The sequence below is a fragment of the Nematolebias whitei genome, chromosome 19 (genome assembly GCF_014905685.2).
Source record: "Nematolebias whitei isolate Nwh7 chromosome 19, NemWhi1, whole genome shotgun sequence".
Taxonomy (NCBI): Eukaryota; Metazoa; Chordata; class Actinopteri; order Cyprinodontiformes; family Rivulidae; genus Nematolebias; species Nematolebias whitei.
The window spans coordinates 23,905,151-23,922,253 of record NC_056516.1 but is presented as its reverse complement, the minus strand read 5'-3'; the positions used below and the strand labels follow the sequence as shown (position 1 = coordinate 23,922,253).

General features: G+C 38.1%; 1 protein-coding gene across 2 annotated transcripts in view; it reads left to right on the top strand.

Moving 5' to 3' along the window:
- clasp2 (cytoplasmic linker associated protein 2) overlaps positions 1-17,103 on the top strand; it is a 64,087-nt gene that overhangs the window by 20,837 nt on the left and 26,147 nt on the right. For both annotated transcript variants that reach the window (XM_037693706.1, XM_037693705.1), the window contains exons 7-8: positions 2,005-2,075; positions 14,534-14,662. In XM_037693706.1, the coding sequence (XP_037549634.1) occupies positions 2,005-2,075; positions 14,534-14,662 (200 nt within the window). The remainder of the gene's footprint in view (positions 1-2,004; positions 2,076-14,533; positions 14,663-17,103) is intronic.

Sequence of the window (17,103 nt, the reverse complement as noted above, 5' to 3'; positions counted from 1 at the left end):
GGGGGGGGACTCCATCTTGTCAAAGCTCCAAAATTCACAGTTGAAACCCGCGCCTTTGTCTAAAATGTTGTTTTCCCTGCAAAAAGAAACTGAGAACTTGTTTACTGATTTTTTTTATTGAAAGCTTTGTGTGAAAAATGCTATGCTAAAGAGCTCAAACTACACCAAAGGTCCTCCATTATGAGAACCGAAAAAAGGAACGAGAGACAGCCCATGTCGCGTTAAGGTGCCTCCCTCCCATTTTTCTTAAGGAAACATGCTACTCCCTCACTATCCATCCTTGGTTTCAACCTGTCTTATATTGACATCCAGTGGTCAAATAAAGGTAATACACACAAAAATTAACCAACATTTCTTTGTAAATTTAACACTTACTAATTATTGTCAAATTTCAAACAATATTATCGTTTATCGCAATAATTTCTGAGACAATTAATCGCCCAGCAAAATTTGTTATTGTGACAGGCCTACTGGCTACCCCAGCTGCTGGCTCAAAGGTGCATCAGCTTAAATTCTGTTCTATATCACAAAATGAATGGCACTGCACAACAAATGATGCAGCAGAGCTTGGCCTCTTATACTGACTGCAGGTCAGTCATTATAACCTGAATTTAACCAGGTGTTCGGTTAGAAAGCGGACTTCTATCACTGTATTTGCGTCTCATAAAGAAAATTGTTTAAATAAAAGATGTCTTCTCCGCTGGATTCAGGTCGACTCATTGTTAATGACAGCCAAGGTGTCCAAGAATAAGATTTAGACTCGTGAATAGGGAAATATGAAGGAGGGATTTCAGACAAGTGGGGTGAAGAAAGGGAGGTGGGTGTAGGGGGTGGAGGAGCGTTGTTCTCTGTCTGCTGCTAGCCACACAGCCCCTCCCCCTCTAGCGGCCATGTGTGTTTGACTGTGGTAGGGAGGTTATGTAAAGGGTAACTGAATCCGCTGCCTGTGGAACAAACTGGCCCACATGGGTATGTGTCACACAGATACACACAAAAACCTTATCTTAGCTTTATCTCTGCATTTCACATTAGAGCTGTCTCTGTTGGTGTTCTAAGGATACAAAATTTTTGTGACTGTAGGTGGTGCTTTGTCGCATGTCTGAGGCGTGCTTTGGTCTCTGGCGTTTGGCTCTCTCTCCCTCCCTTTCTCTTGCGTCCTCCCTACCTCCTCTCATCTTCTTCGCCCCCTCCCTACCCATCAGAGCCACTGCACCATGTTGGATACAAAGAGCGGAGGACCAGAGTGTGTCACTGGCATGGGGGGTAACGCAACGTTGCGGAGCAACATAGCAACCTACTAATCAGTCCTCTGGGAAATACTGAAACAAATCACTACCGAGGGTTAAACGCTAGGGTATTTCTTAACTAGACAAAAACATGCTCATGAAAGGAAGGGAACCACTTGAAAGCACGGCAAGGCTAAGGAGCCAGTCGCACGGCTAATCATCACTTATCGGGAGCTGCTTAGCTATCTGGTTGTGGAACAGCAACCAGATACCGAAAGACAGAGAGGAAGACAGGTAGAGGACTGGATGCTAATTCTTGTTTGCTCACGGCTAACCTTGACAAAAGGACTCATTAAGGGACGTTATTGGATATGTGACGGTGTTTTTTTTTTTCTTATACCAGTCACAGTTGTAGAATGTGTATAAAGTTATTATTTTAGCTTTACTGTGTACATTTGGATGAATGTTTCCAGACAGTCCCACCTTTATATCACATCACCCGCAGGAACACATCTAGCTTGAGATTGTGAGTGTAGCTAATGCTTAGCAGTATATTTAAAGGACTCTTTTTTCTTTCATGTTGATGCTGCTTGATAAATGTGACTGCCATAACAGACACACCCACCTATCGAGAGCCCCGGTGATCCACATGTTGTCGCTGATGATGTTTTCCTTTGATCACCTTGTTTGTTTTTAGGGCAGTGATGATTGTTGTTCTTCAGTGATTTCATCATCATGTGTTTTTCCTATAACCTTGTTTTTCTGCTTTTATTTCCAGGTTACAGTCAATATTTGCTCGTTTTGATGAAGCCTTGAATTCAGGCAACATGGCTCTTAGCCCAGGTCACGGTGAGTGCCTTTTCTCATTTATTTTATCACGCTTGTGCTTGAGAACCACCGAGTTGAGTCACATTGTCAGGGTGGTTTTACTGTTGTCAGATAGCGGGTGTGCTAAATAAGAAAGCATCATTGGGTGTTTGTTATGTGGAGAGATGCTTGTGCATTTCAAAATCAACATATGCTCGTGTGGTTTGTGTCTGTTTGTTGCTATGAGTCCTAGTAAGAAGAGCTAACAGGATTAATGGTTTAGTTTGTGAGTGTACGTGTGTGAGTGCAGGTTTTCTGACTGAGCCAGACTTGAACGCTACTCTTATTGCTTAGGGTTTTTTTTTTTTCTTCTGTTCTGTAGATGTGAGAACTTTCTAGAAGCTTCATTTCCTACAGTAATAAAACATATTACTTTTTGCTGTTCAGAAAATCCTACAATAGAAATAAGATCTTAGCTACACAATAATGACATTAAATTAGTTTACTTGCTAGAAATGCATTGAAAACAAGACTATTTTTTGTGTGAAGGATATAAAGTCAGGTCCTGTGGACAGATACTTTTTTGTTGAACCGTTTCATCTTTTATCCAAAAGACTTCTTCAGATACAGGTTTCTCTTGTAAATGAGTCCTCAAGGCTCAATGAGACTAACCTGTATAAATAAAGGCTGAATGAAAAAAGAAGTATCACTCAGCCCCCTGTGAATAGCAAGCGGCCATCAGGGCACTAAAGATCAACTCGACATTAACATAATAAAACTCGAGTAAAACTCAAGTACTTGATGACATCATAGGATCTAAAGATACAAAAATAAATAAAACCGCAAAAAAGGTCATTATTTACCAAAAAAGACCAACAAAACATTGGGAGCATATATTTTGCTCCTACCATTTATCATACTGCAAATAAGTCTCAGGAAAAACTAAACTATTAGTTATTATTATTATTAAGCTGCAAAATTGAAAGAAACATGCGGCACGTCAAAAACGAAACTAAAAACAGTGGGGCGGACGACCACCCCACCACCGCCAGCTGTGGTGCGCATTAGATTTAGTTTTAGAGATTAATATGTTTAAAGGGTTTTTTATACGTTTAGAGATGAATATTTTTTGCTTTTTGTTTGTGAAACAAGGTCAGAGGAAGCTGGTTCTGGTTCGGTCGACTGGACCCGGTGTTACATCATATTCTGTGACCTGCAACAGTGCATGCGACACCGCCCCCTACGGTCACAATATACGGTGGTCACAGAATATGGTGTAACACCGGTTCGCAACGAGCTCCAAACAGTCAGGAAGTTGATACATTTTCTGATTCCTTACGGTAGTTGAACCAGAAGATTCATCTTTAGTGAAATATTTCCAGACTATTGATGCATTTCTACCTGTTTGTCAAAACTGGGCCTGCTCCGCTCCATCCGTCTGCTTGGAGGAATCCATTTTGTAGCCTGCGCCCGGTGCGGATCACATGACGCAATGACGGAACGGCGACGTAATGACGTCGCCACGAATACTCGACATGAAATTAAAAAACTCGATAGATGTCCTAGGAATCAATGTGTAAATTACGCGAGTAGTCTGTTAAAGCCCTAGTTACAACACAAATACGGATACATCTCAAATACATTAAAATTTAAATGATTGCCCTATTTTACATAAATAAACACTACCGGTATATGTTTTTATGTTCAATAAAGACTGCAAATTAACATAAAAATTAATATTCACGGGCTGCTAACCAGCAGTTAGCATAGATGCTAACTTACGCTTGAAAATTACACCGCGAAACTATCGGTAACTTGCACCAAAGTCCTTTCTCAATAATCCAGGTATAAAATCCAACAATGTTCAGTCAGGTCATCTAGACAGTTTCTTTTTTCTTTATCGGTGAGTCAGAGAGTTAGAGTTTCTTTATTTGTCATTCGCACCACATGTGGTACATGTGATGGAACGAGATGATACGATCTAAGTTATGAACTAAGAAAAACATCAACTAAAAATACGCTAAGCACTAATAGCTTAAAAACAATACACCGAACAGCAGCACGAACATGAGTCTGTGTGAGCAGATGAGCACAAATCAACACAGCAGCATGAAACTGATGAGCAGCAACATAATGTGATTTTTTTCACAGTGATTATCCTGGTTAGAGATTCATGAGTCTAACGGCCTCAGGGTAGACACTGTTCCTCAGTCTAGTGGTTCTACACTTAATGCTCCTTATGATATCATGTTCATCCCTGAAATTCATACACAAATCTGTTTCTTAGTCATAAAATCATCATGTTATAATTTTAACTTATTTACAGACATTGTTCAGGGTTCGGCAAAGAAAAGATGAAAAAGTGTGAAAGCAGCTTTACTGCAACAAGTTTCAATTGTTGGAAACTATGGTAGCTCAGCTAGGACTAACAGCAACATGCAGCAAGAACTGACTCGTAAAAGATTGTACAGAATAGCATTAACAAAATAGATTTTTGATGTTTTGAAAATTGATTTAAAGTTTTCTTTGTACAGAATGCAACACTTTTAAAAACATATAATCCCCTATTATGGACCTGCTGACCTGAAATTGTATTAAAAAAAACTCATTTGGGTGAGACAGATTTTGATACAAGTTTGACATTTAGCATCAGGACGTATCAAACTTTTTCTTAAAGACATAAAAACCTGGATGACCCTAAATTTTCTGCTTTTGAACACAGACAAGACTGAGGTTTTATTTTTTGGACCTGAGCATCTTAAGAATGATTTTTTCAGTCTTACTCCCTCCTTAGATGGCATTAATCTGGCCTCCAGCTCTAATGTTAAAAATCTTGGTGTTATTTTTGATCAGGACATGTCTTTTATCCCCCATGTTAAAAATGTTACTAGAACTGCCTTCTTCCACCTGCGTAATATCACTAAAATTAGAAACATCTTATCTAAAAAAATATGCTGAAAAACTGGTTCATGCATTTGTCACGTCTGGACTGGACTATTGCAATGGTTTATTAACTGGGTGTCCAAATACTTCTTTAAAAAGTCTTCAGTTGATCCAAAATGCTGCTGCCAGAGTCTTAACTGGAGTTGGTGGGAGAGATCATATCGCTCCAGTTTTAGCTTCTCTCCATTGGCTCCCTGTCAAGTTCAGAATTGAATTCAAAATCTTACCTCTAATCTACAAAGCTCTCAACAACCTAGCTCCATCTTATATTCGAGATCTTATTGTTCCATATTTTCCTAACAGAGCACTTTGCTCTCAGACTGCAGGTTATCTTGTGGTCCCCAGAGTTTCCAAAGGCAGAATGGTTTGAAGATCTTTGAGTTATCAGGCTCCTCTCTTGTGGAACCAATTTCCAGTTTCTGTCGGTGAGGCTGACACATTGTCCAGTTTTAAGACTGGGCTCAAGACTTTCCTTTTTGATAAAATCTATAGTTAATGTCGGCTTGCCATGCTAGCTTAAGCTTAGACTACTGGAGGACAAATTGACCTCATTTTCTTGAATGAATAGTTAAAACTGAATAGTTTTCATTTGATATCATTTCTATTTTAACATGTGATTCTTGACCTGCCATTGTGTATCTGTTCTTACCAAACCCAGCTGGTCAAAGCAGATGATCGCTTGTCCTGAGTCAAGTTCTGCTAAAGGTTTCTTCCTCATGAGGGAGTTTTTCCTTTCCACTGTCACCTTCATGCTTGCTCAAGATGGGAGTTCTGCGACTCAAATCAGTCAGATAATGTTAAATTATTATTTTTTAAATATGAACGTTTCTGACGACTTATTTTATATATGAACGTTTCTGTTCAGTGCCCTGAGACGACTTTTGTTGTGACTTGGCGCTGTATAAATAAATTGAATTGAAAATTTGGTCTGTTACAACAGTGAACTGAGCAAAATGTTGGAGCATATTAATACCGATAATTAAATTATTCATACAGATTTTTTTTCATGGATGAATCAAGTTGCTGTCGTCTTCTTCTTGGTTTTTTGCTTCATTGAGAAACGTGTTGGCCATTAGAGTTAAATGACCTGGATCTAGGGAAATGTTCTTTCTCAGTCCTGGGATGCTCGCTGTTTTCTGAGTTTAAAGATTTGAAGCAGATGCTTCCAATTAGGTCTGGAGCATCAGGGCGACATCACTGGTTACTGCAGCTACAGGCTGATGGTGCAAAACAGGACTAGATGAAGGAGAACAATATTTATTCATAGTATTGTTCTTTCTCTGCGTCGTTCTTTTTTAACTGATCATTTTTATAGTAGGAAATTTTATAACAGATTTTTCTTTTTTTGCATTTGGAAACTTTTGGGGGTTTCATACTCTTGGTAGGGGGTTATGACATTAGATTATAGAAAACAGTATTTTTAATATTGTGCAGAAATGCAACAATTGCATTTTTTTGGCTAATTTTGGGTTTTGTTTAAAGTCTTACCTACTAATTTAAATTTATTATTTTGTATATAATAACTGAAATTTATATAGTGTTATTTTTGTTACTTTTGATAATGTTTTTTTATTTTTTTTATTTTTTTACATAAAACATTTAACTTTTTTTTAAATAAAGTGCTTCTCCTAAATGGCGAGCTTGTTAAAAAAAAGTGTTTCCCAGTAAAGCGTGAACACAACTATCATTTTCACCATTTACAGCAAGATGAGCATTAAATTTCCAGTTGTAAAAGTTTTATTACTTTTAAGTTCTATTTCACCTAATCTCTTAAACTCTGCTAAATGTAAAACATACTGGATTAAAACATAATCCTGTCTGTTTGCCAGTAGGACTGTTGGCAAACAGAAACTTTAAATGTGCCCTGCTCTAAAATAAATATATATTTATGCAGTGCTGATAGTGGCACTGTGCGATCTTACAAACCGAGAGTTTGTAACAACAGATTATAAAAGACAAAAATGTTTTGGACTCCATGTTTATCTGCCTCACGAGGAACATAGTTTCTTTGCTGACATTTCTCAGTCTAGTATAAATTTCTATATTACAAATGGTGTACTGTCTGTTAAATGATGATAATATTCTGGTCCGTCAGTGTTTTAAAATGATCATAGACGCTCAGATTAAAAAAGGTTTTCCGTACGAGCTGCTGTTACTCTCCTCAAACTTCTGCGTTCAGAACACAAACTCGCACCACATGTTAAGACGCACAAGAGCGTCCCTTCTTGCCCTTGTCCCACATCGCTTTTTGGCCAATTCCTCCCATTTGCTTCGTGAAGAGGAGAGAAGGAAGGAGGCAGGGGGGAGGAATGAGCGAGAGAGGAAGCTGACAGAGATCTCAGGCGGTAGCAGAGTCACAGTGCTGTGCCTGTCACTGCCTCTCCCTGATTCATTGTGACCGAAACAGAGAGAGAGATTGAAACGACAAGAAACGGAGGCAGAGGAAGATTCAAATGGGAGAGTTTATAAACCAGGACAAAACAAATACAAACGCAGCAGGGAGACTTTAACCATAGCACTAATCATGGAAGTTGGTGATGATGGGAATGGTAAGTGTGTGTCTGTCTGTCTGTTTAATCTCATCTGGCTGAGGATTTTGGCACCGAAACAAAAGCTTGTCAGCATATGGTTTTAGGCTAAAATCAGCTTAAACTCAAAGTACTTTCACCCGGGTGCTGTGGCCCAGATGAGCCACATCATCATGTGGGGGAGAGAAATGGGGTGTCCTAAATGTCTCCATCATAATGCATTGGATTCATTGAGTCAGCATAGATCAAATAGTTTGTGTGTTTTCTATTTTCTTTGTGAAACTTATAAGAAGGATGTGAGAAATATCACAGGGATTGTGTTGTTTTACCTCGTCGCCCAAAATCTGACTTGAATTTGTTCACGATTACATGTTATGAGCTGCACCTCAGCAACAAGGTTGTTCTGAGTAAGCACTCAGCCAGGATTCACTCATATTTTAGACTTTGTTTTTAGATAAGCAATTGCTTTTTATATTTTCAAATTTATGATTTTTCAAATAAGCAAATAAAGGTAATTTTATTACCGTATTTTTCACCCTATAATTCGCAGTATTTTACATAATTTGCATGCCCTGCAACTTATAGCCCGAAGCGACGTATTTATGGATTTTTCCCCATATTTATAAACCAATTTTTGGTTGAGATATGACCGTTTTCATTCATTCTGACTGAAAATATTGAACACTACCATTTTCAGCCGCTAGATGGCACTCAAGTAGTGTGGCAAGCCGTTGTATCATGTAATAGGTAAAAGTGGATATTAATGACACAATCGGCTTGCTATAGACCGCCACCTTTGTTCTGCTTGCTGCTTGGAGCAACCGTCAAATCAGCTTCATTTTGTTGTGCCGCCTCGACGAAATGAAGCTAATTTAACCATTGAAGTGCATTTATTAAATAAAAGTTCAACTGAGATGCACCTTTGCTGTAATGTCAAGCAAGCAAATAATTGTTTTAGGTGCTTATCTTGTTAAATTTCAAAGAAATGCACAACGTTCCTCCTTCCTGATTTCCTCCCTCAGTCCCGGAGCACTGAGGTAGCAACCACTTTTGAAAATGTAGCTGATTTGACTGTACAAGTCCTTTTATTAAGTAAAAGTTCAACTGAGACACATTTTACTATAAAGTTGAGCAAACAAATAATTGTTTTTAGGTGTTTATCTTGTTAAATTTTGAAGAAATGCACAGTGACTTGTCCCGCTGCACGTTCCTACTTTCACATATCGATTTTTGAAATGCAGCTGATTTGACTGTCAAAGTGCATTTATTAAAAGTTAGACTGAGACACACCTTTACTAAAATTTCGAGCAAACAAATAATTGTTTTTAAGTGTTAATCTTGTTAAATTCTTGTTAAAAGTCCTCCCATGCACGCTCCTGTGGCCACCATTTGGCAGCCAATCGATTTTTGGCACAACACCGGCCCAAATTTGTTCTCAGCGGTGACGCGTAACAAACGCGACGCGTCAGTGGTGACGCATAATAGATGCGATGTATACGGTGGAGCGACGTATTTGTGGATTTTTCCACTTTATTAGACCTATTGGGACTGAGACTTATAGGGCGGTGTGACGTTTACGGCTGAAAATACGGTAGTTTGAATCATAACAAATTGTGGAACTGCCTCACGAAACAAAACCCCAAGTTGAGCTTTCACTTAATAAAGTATCATGAGAAGTATTGTGATTTTAAAAAAAATCTGAGTACTACTGAGTTCAGTTGTTTGAATGTATCTTTTACATCATTTACTCACATCTAAATGCAAAAATTAAAAAAGTTTGCAGTCACCAGCACTGAATATAACCATTTCCCTGTAAACTCCCCATCAGCAGCAGCTTTCATTACATTCTTGGTCTTTAAGAGTTGACAGAGAATGACACACAAACACGCAGACATTCTCATTCTGCCTCAGTTCATCTCCAGCTCTGCAAAGGGGGCCATGACCCTGTTTCCAGGCCAGACTAGTTGCCGTAGCAAAGCTTTCCTCTATGTATTATGGGTCATCCCTTTTTCATGACTTGGAACTGGGACTTTGTGTGTATCTTCATTTAATGAGATCATCTTCTCTCAGCTGGGCTGGAAGTAGATTAGTTTGTCTATGTTTAAGGGAAAAAAAGAAATTGTCCTAAACTTCTAATGTGTGTCACTCATCCATTCCTCCAAATCCCCCATCAATCTCTGAGCAGTACTGGATGCTAGATGCTCCTCCTGTTATCGAACATCATCAACCAGTTTATTTAGCTATCGTGTTTCTAGACTTTTTTTGTATTTTAAATTATTAATCTAAAGCTTGTTGCACACTTCGAGGACCAAAAAACTGCTTAACCAAATGTATGGTAATTCGTTTTACTTTTTATTTTTCATGACTCCAATCCTGTTTATGCTGAATCAGCTTTGTGTGTTGGATTTACTTTGTTTCACTCAACCATGTTTTTTTTTTTGAAGCAGGACAGTTAAGTTTGTCCTAATTGCTACGGAGCTCCTCATTTTTCCCTGCTGTCATTCTCATACGAGTGTTGTGCTGTCAAGCTATTCTCTGTGTCATCTTTTGCACGAGACTCTGCTCATGGTCACATGGCCTTGAGTTGGAATTTGTTCCACCGCTTGTTCTGTCAGCTTTCAGCAGATCAGGACGGGCTGCCTGTTTAATAAGTCCTTTTAAACTTTTGGTTAAACTTACAATGATTTATGTGATGTGCAATACCTCAGCTGACAAGACAGGCCTAGACTTTAGAGAAACAAAGCTCAGTAGAGGATTTTTATTTTCCTGCATCACAAAACAACAATTTGTGCTTGCAGGCAGGTTTATAGTAACATATTTAGAAATGTGCATTAATCAGACTCACTAACCAGGCTTTAAGGAAGAACCGTGCAAGCAGTGCAAATTGTATTGATGAGAATTTTATGCAACTATGAATTATGTGGCAAAAACTTTAAAACTAACTTTATAAATGTTGTTCTGCGTTACCTCTACATGTAGAGGTAGACAGATCACACAAACATGTTGATCGTCATGCAGACATATCGGTTTGATCTCTTTCAAAAACACAGTGCTGCCATCGAGTGGTCCAAACCTAAACTGTGTGTTTTGTAAATCTATGATCAGCTTTTCTGTTTCAGTCTGAATTTCCTGTATCCTTGTATCTGTTGGTATCAGAGTCAGAACAGAAATGTGAAGTTTACTCCTCCACATCCATCCAGCATTTCTTCTGTGTGTGTGTGTGTGAGCTGGGTGGCACAGATTCAGCAGATTGGTGTTACAGAAGTGTATTTTTGTTAATCTTGGGGGGGGGGGGGACTATGAGGTCTAAAATGTTACACTTATTGTCATTTTTGCTTTTGGATCCTTGTAAATTGCAGAGAGGAGGAAATCTCTGCCTGTGGTTGCCATGGTAACGGTGTGTGGTACATGGTGGAGCTGGTGGAAGTCTGTAAAAGCACATTTGCAGACTTACTTGATATGGCATATTTATTTATTTTTTTTGGAAGTGTTTTGTTACCGTGGTGATTTAAGATACAACACTTCTTCCACGTCAGTCAGGAGAAAACGGGAACATTAACTCAATTTAATTAACTAGTAGTAATCAAGTAGTTTGTTAAGCTCTTAATCCAGCTGTTGAATCAGCTAATGTAAACAGTTAACACATTTCATACTTTTTTCTTTTGCTACTTTATTCATTTGGAGTTGAGAATGTTGCCATGGCAACAGCATGTGTGCAGCCTCTTCCCCACGAGGGATTCTCTCTCTTTCTGTCTCACTATCTCTCCCCCCTCCCTTCCTGCTGTCTTTGCTTTACCCTTCACCCAGACACACATGCACTCCCATGGGGCCTGACCAGACAAAAGCAAGAGATGCTAATCGTGCTAACAGTGATGCTAATTAATGTAACCCTTGATACATGACAAGATATTGACAATGACCCCATGGGTTTTGTTAGGAATCAATCTTAAGTTATAATTCTTAACACAATGAATACATTTTTTTGGTCTATATATTCTTAGTAATTGCATTCAGCTGAGTAGATTCTTATTTTTAAGAAATAATTGGACACAAAGAAACCCATAAATAGAAAATGACTATTATGACTATTATGAAACAGGGTTTTTACTTGTTTTTGGGACTTGAACCTTTGAGGCTTTGTGTTGTGTGATTACAAAAAGTTTGTGACTTGGTTTTGTCAAACCTTTCCTTTATTTTGAGCAAAAGAGTGTCATCAAACCTTTAGACTTAAGGTATATATGTTTTTAGGTAGACACATCCTTGTGTGTTTATTAAATTGTGCAATGCTAAACATTATTTGAGTGAATACAGACTGCGTCATCTGCATGATTTGTTTTTGATTAAAACAATATATGTGGCAGACACTGAGATTTACAAGCACAAACGATTGTACAACTTTAGTGAAAGTGTCAGAATTGAAGTAAACGGTTTCTACCACAGTAGAAATGGTCTGGATGAAAAGCATTTGTGTGTTTATGCAGAAATTTACTTGCATGTGAAGATGCTTCGAAATACGTGTAAACATGTAAAGTATCACTATCAAGGTAATTAATAGTTAAACGGTAATTGTCCTGTTTTAAAGACAGATTACTTTAAAGGTAAAGATTGAGGCTCACACTCATTTTGATAGTTTTGTGCATACAAATAAAGCTTCAGTGAGTAAAAATGTTTAACCACTTCACAAATAGGGCAGTGAAAGGAAACTCTTTAGTCTGACTTCACTTGAGCTCGGTTTACCTGCAGCAGACATGTTTGTTTTTCTTTTCATCCATTTAGCTCATCACTCTACAAAAAATGGCTTGGGGCTTTAGGATTTTATTGTTAACAAAAGAATGATGAAAGAAGTTTCTTTGAATTTGTTTTTTTTTTTTTTGTTAGGAAAACCAGTCTTACGCTTCTAAAAAAAAAAAAACAGAAAGAGGTCAAAAGAAACTGCTGCTGCTGTTTGTGTGTCTGATTGTTAATGTAGCGCTTGCACTTTAGATGTGTTTATAAATTAACAATGACGGATTTATTCAGTTATTTTCTGCTAAATGTTATTAAACTCACCCAGTGGACCTAATTTAGACATTTTACAAACACTTTTAGCTACTGTTTGCATATTAAAAGGCAGTACAGCCTGAAAAGAACTTATGTTGATGTCAATATAGGCAATATAAAATGCATTTGATTCATTAAAACTGTAGGACAGAGGGATGTTTTTACTTTCTTTTTGATACCTAAAACTGTTGAGTAAAAATTGTGTTTAATTTTTTTTTATTAACAAAGTTAGCTAAAATTGCCACAGTTTGTTTGTTGCCATTATTTGTTATGCAAATAATGTTTGCAGACCTAGCACAAATCTGTAAATTTTGCGTATTGTTTTGGGTTGTGCTACTGCAAATAAAAACTCTTGGAAAAAATAAGGGGACAATTAGGAATCATAAAACAGTTTTTTTTTTTTTTTTTTCTCAGTTAGCCTAAATTTCATAAAACAAAAAAGTAAATCAAGTCAGAATTGATAGACGTAATGAGAAAAACATCCTCAAAGGCGGCGTGGTTCAACCCTCCACCTCCATGACTCCCTATCGTCAGTTCTCCTTTAACATTGCCTTCTTCATTCTTTGTTCTTGTATGTGGGGAAAGTGCAGACGGACGTAATGCATGTTGTTGTTTTTCTTTTCAAAATAGTGAATGTAGCAAGTGAAAAATGAGGTTGTTGGTAAATGGGTTAAAGCGTGAAAGGAGGAGGAATTTCGAGGCTGTTGTCAGCGATAATGAGTTCAGGTTAGCCAGTCTGAGTGACACGCAGAACCCTGTTAATATTCCTGGGGTGTCTGTCTGTGTCTCCCTTTCTCTCCCATCACGCTCTGAAAGGCCCTGCCTCCGCACTGGCTGCAACACCATGATGTCATCTCTGCTCTGATAGGCTGTGAGCCTGCTGAGAGAAGGGGCGGAGAGGTAGGGAAGGGGAAGAGGGAGGGATAGGAGGTAGAGAGGAGTGAAATAAAATGCCGGCACTTGTATGGGTGGTGGTGGATTTTTATTTTTATTTTTTGTGGATGGCCATATGTACGTGATGAGTGTGTGCTCAGACTTTGCCACCTTATGAAGTTTGTGTGAGGTGCCTGCTTTGGGGGTACGGCTTGGAGGAAAGAGGGCGAACCCCAACGCCTCGCCCTCGCAGGAACATGAGGCGACTTATCTGCCAACGGATCTGTGACTGTGAGTGCAGGGATAGATTTTGTGCGTTGGTGTGTGTGTGTGTGTGTAAATGTTGCATATACGTCTTTACGTGTCCACTTTACAGAACCAGACACAATAGGCCTCATAATGAAAAATTAGGCCCGTGTGCACACCCTGACATGCATTTGATTGATTTCTGCAGGATGCTCCTGTATGTGTGTGTTTGTGAATGGAGGTGAGTTGATGTATGTGTCAACGTACTGGGTGGTGGCTTTAGCGCATTTCTCCATGGCTGATTGTCAGAATGACTGGAGCACATTCCTCCACCAACAGTTTGAGCTCCACAGTCGACGTGTGTGTGTGTGTGCGTGCATGTGTATTGTGCATATCATTGTTACAACCCCGTATGAAGTTTCAATTTTATCCTTTCAGCTTGCATGTTTTCTGCTAACTTGCACTAAAAGGATTTACCTCTCAAGAGTTCTGTCAGTCATCAGTTTCGTGCTTGGACTGATTGAGATCTTGTGTGTGTTTTTGGTCTTTTTTGAAATGAGTTTGTGTTTTAGTCAGCTTCTTTTTTTTTTTTTACCTCCAAACAAGTGGTGTTTTTAATTAATATTGATTTAGTCACTACAGAATCTTTATGTTCTTCGCTTCTTGTCCTTTTTAATTTATTTGGACTAAGGTTTTTACCTCTTTATGCTTAATATCAAAGATTATACACATCAGTGTGACAAGACAAAATAATTGTAGTGTTTCAATCTATAATTAGTAACTGTTTCATTTACATTTCTGAAAATTTCCTCCAGTTTTGTGGAAATGCAGCTGCAGATAGTGATGCTGTCGTTTGTCTTAACCTTACAGATCGTAGTTTTGATGATGATGACAGTGTGGACGGACGCTCTTCGTCAAGCTTCAAAGTTCCCAAAGTTCCCAAAAAGCCTGCGGAGTCCTCTGCTGCACGCAGGCCCAGCGCCACCGGAGGCAAACTGGGTATGTCTTTTCCATTTACTCTTAAAACTAAATGCACACACAATCCACCCAAATAGGCAAAAATTAGGATATTTTATTTATTTTATTTTTTTTTATGTTTGGTTTTCAGTGTTCATTCCTTTACCTGAAAAAAAATGCTGGGCCCCAAAGATATCCATAAGAAAAATCCATAATTTCTAATGTTTGAGGTTGACTAGAATCACATTTTATTTCTAATTTGTATTTTTAAGTTTTGTTTTCATCCATTTAAACTTGTGGATTTTTCTTTTTGGCCAAAATATCTAAAAAAGGACAACTAAATTTAACCAGATTATGGTACCTCATAACAAGGAATAATTTCCCTCTGGTAACTTTTACTATTTTTACTATATAATCGTCAAAAAAAAAGTTTTTGTGAATGTGCTTGTCACTGTAACAGACTTCGTCTGAATGCGTTCTGATATCTGATCGTCTTTCATCTGATCTTGTCGACGAGTCTTGTCCTTATCTGTTCAGGCTTTGGAAGAATCTGCCTTTTGAAATAATTTCCACCCCCATCTTGCTTCTTTCCATCAATTTTCCCTTTCTTTGTAACTAATTTAAGATATATATTTTAATTTATTTATTTCCTGATGGCAATTATTGATTTTCTATCTGTAAAAACCTGCACTCTAACAAACATGCAGTAGATTCCTGCAGGTGTATCTGCATCAGCAGTGTCAAATATACACTTGTGGATGTAAGCGTTTTGCAATAAGAGTCGTCTTATCTGTGAGTTTTAAACAAGATTGATCTTTTGCCAATTGGATCATTAATAGTGGTTGCGATTGTTAATTAGCTATGAGGCCGAATCAGGGGCATGCTTGGTCTTTCACAACCCAAAATATCTAACAATCTACTATGTTCATTAAGAATATAAAGGAACAGACTTGTTTTTGTTTTGTTACAGCTTTTCTTTGGGTCAGAACTTTAACAAACTGGAAGTGTTCCTGCACACGACTGATTGTCTGTAGGGTTGTTATTTTTTGTCAAACATGCATTAACAAATGAATGGGGGGAAATCACTAGGGCTGGGCGATATGGACCAAAATTAATATCTCGATATTTTTCAGATGAATGGTGATATACAATATCTATCGCAATATTTTTTCTTTCCATAAAATAATAAACTAGGGATGCACGATACTGGATTTTTGGCCGATATGTTAAAACTTATTTGACCGATAACCGATGCAGATACCGATATTTTATATTCTTTCCTTTGACAGAATATAGCCATCTTATTTATTCTTATTTGCTACAAAAAATGTGTAACAACTGTAAGAGCTGGTGACATATATTCAGTAACAGCTATATGATATGCATAGCACTTTAACTTATTAAATGAAAAGTGTTAAATGTTATTTATTAGTATTAGTCACCTGCAATGCTGTCCCACTTGTGGAGGCTTGTTCCTGGTTCCTAGCTGCAGTGTGGGATCCTCTGCACTCTTGTACATGAAGGACAGCCTTTTTAAGTTTAAAGTTTTTGTCTATCCTTTGTGCCGTAAGACTAATCGTGCTAACGGGGCTAACACGACGTCCAAATGTCTGTGGTAAAACTCACCCAACAAGTCGTGCTATCAGCTGTTAGCTTCTCAATGACGTCGGAAATGACGACTTGTAACTCGGGTAAAGTTACGTCGGAAAAATATCTCAGACTGGAGACAATAAATCTTGGGAATCCAACATCCTCACCAACGAAAAATAAAACTTACACACTGCCGACATTTTGAATTTTCCTCTCCGCCGTGATGAGATCGGGGAGGCGCACGTGACGTCATCGCGTTGCGCTGCTGCTGCAGGAAAAACAGCGCCTTTTATATCGGCAAGTTATTTTAATGGAATGACCGATGTCCGATATTGAACTTTAATGCTAATATCAGCCAATACCATGCCGATAATATTGTGCATCACTAGTAATAACAAAAATATGTATCTGAGTCAAAGCTTAGTCCCAGTTGTCAAACAGGTACCTTTATTAACAAACAGCTGTAACTGTACAAAATAAATGCCTCAAAAATATTTATATTTTTTCCCAGCATAACAAAACCAAAAACACAGTTGTGCACTTAAAATTTAAACAGAAAACATACAGAGCAAACAATGAAAGGCTGACTTGCTCTTTAAAAAGTCTGATTCTAATGAAGTGTATTCATTAAAAAAATGAATAGCAAGTTGGCCATCTGATCTAAAACATTTGATTGTTGTACATGATGATTGATTGTTTTGGATGGGTGTGCTTTGCACGTGTTAAAAGCCTACTTTTGAGATTCCAACAGGAGGTTGGCTTGAAACACAGCAGTGAAGGCTACCTATGGGACAGATCTGGTTGGCAAGACTGAAGAAGTCCTCTGGATGAGGGAACAAAACGTATATCACTTAAAGAAACTGGTCCAGATGACATGATTTAACCTTTTTTTT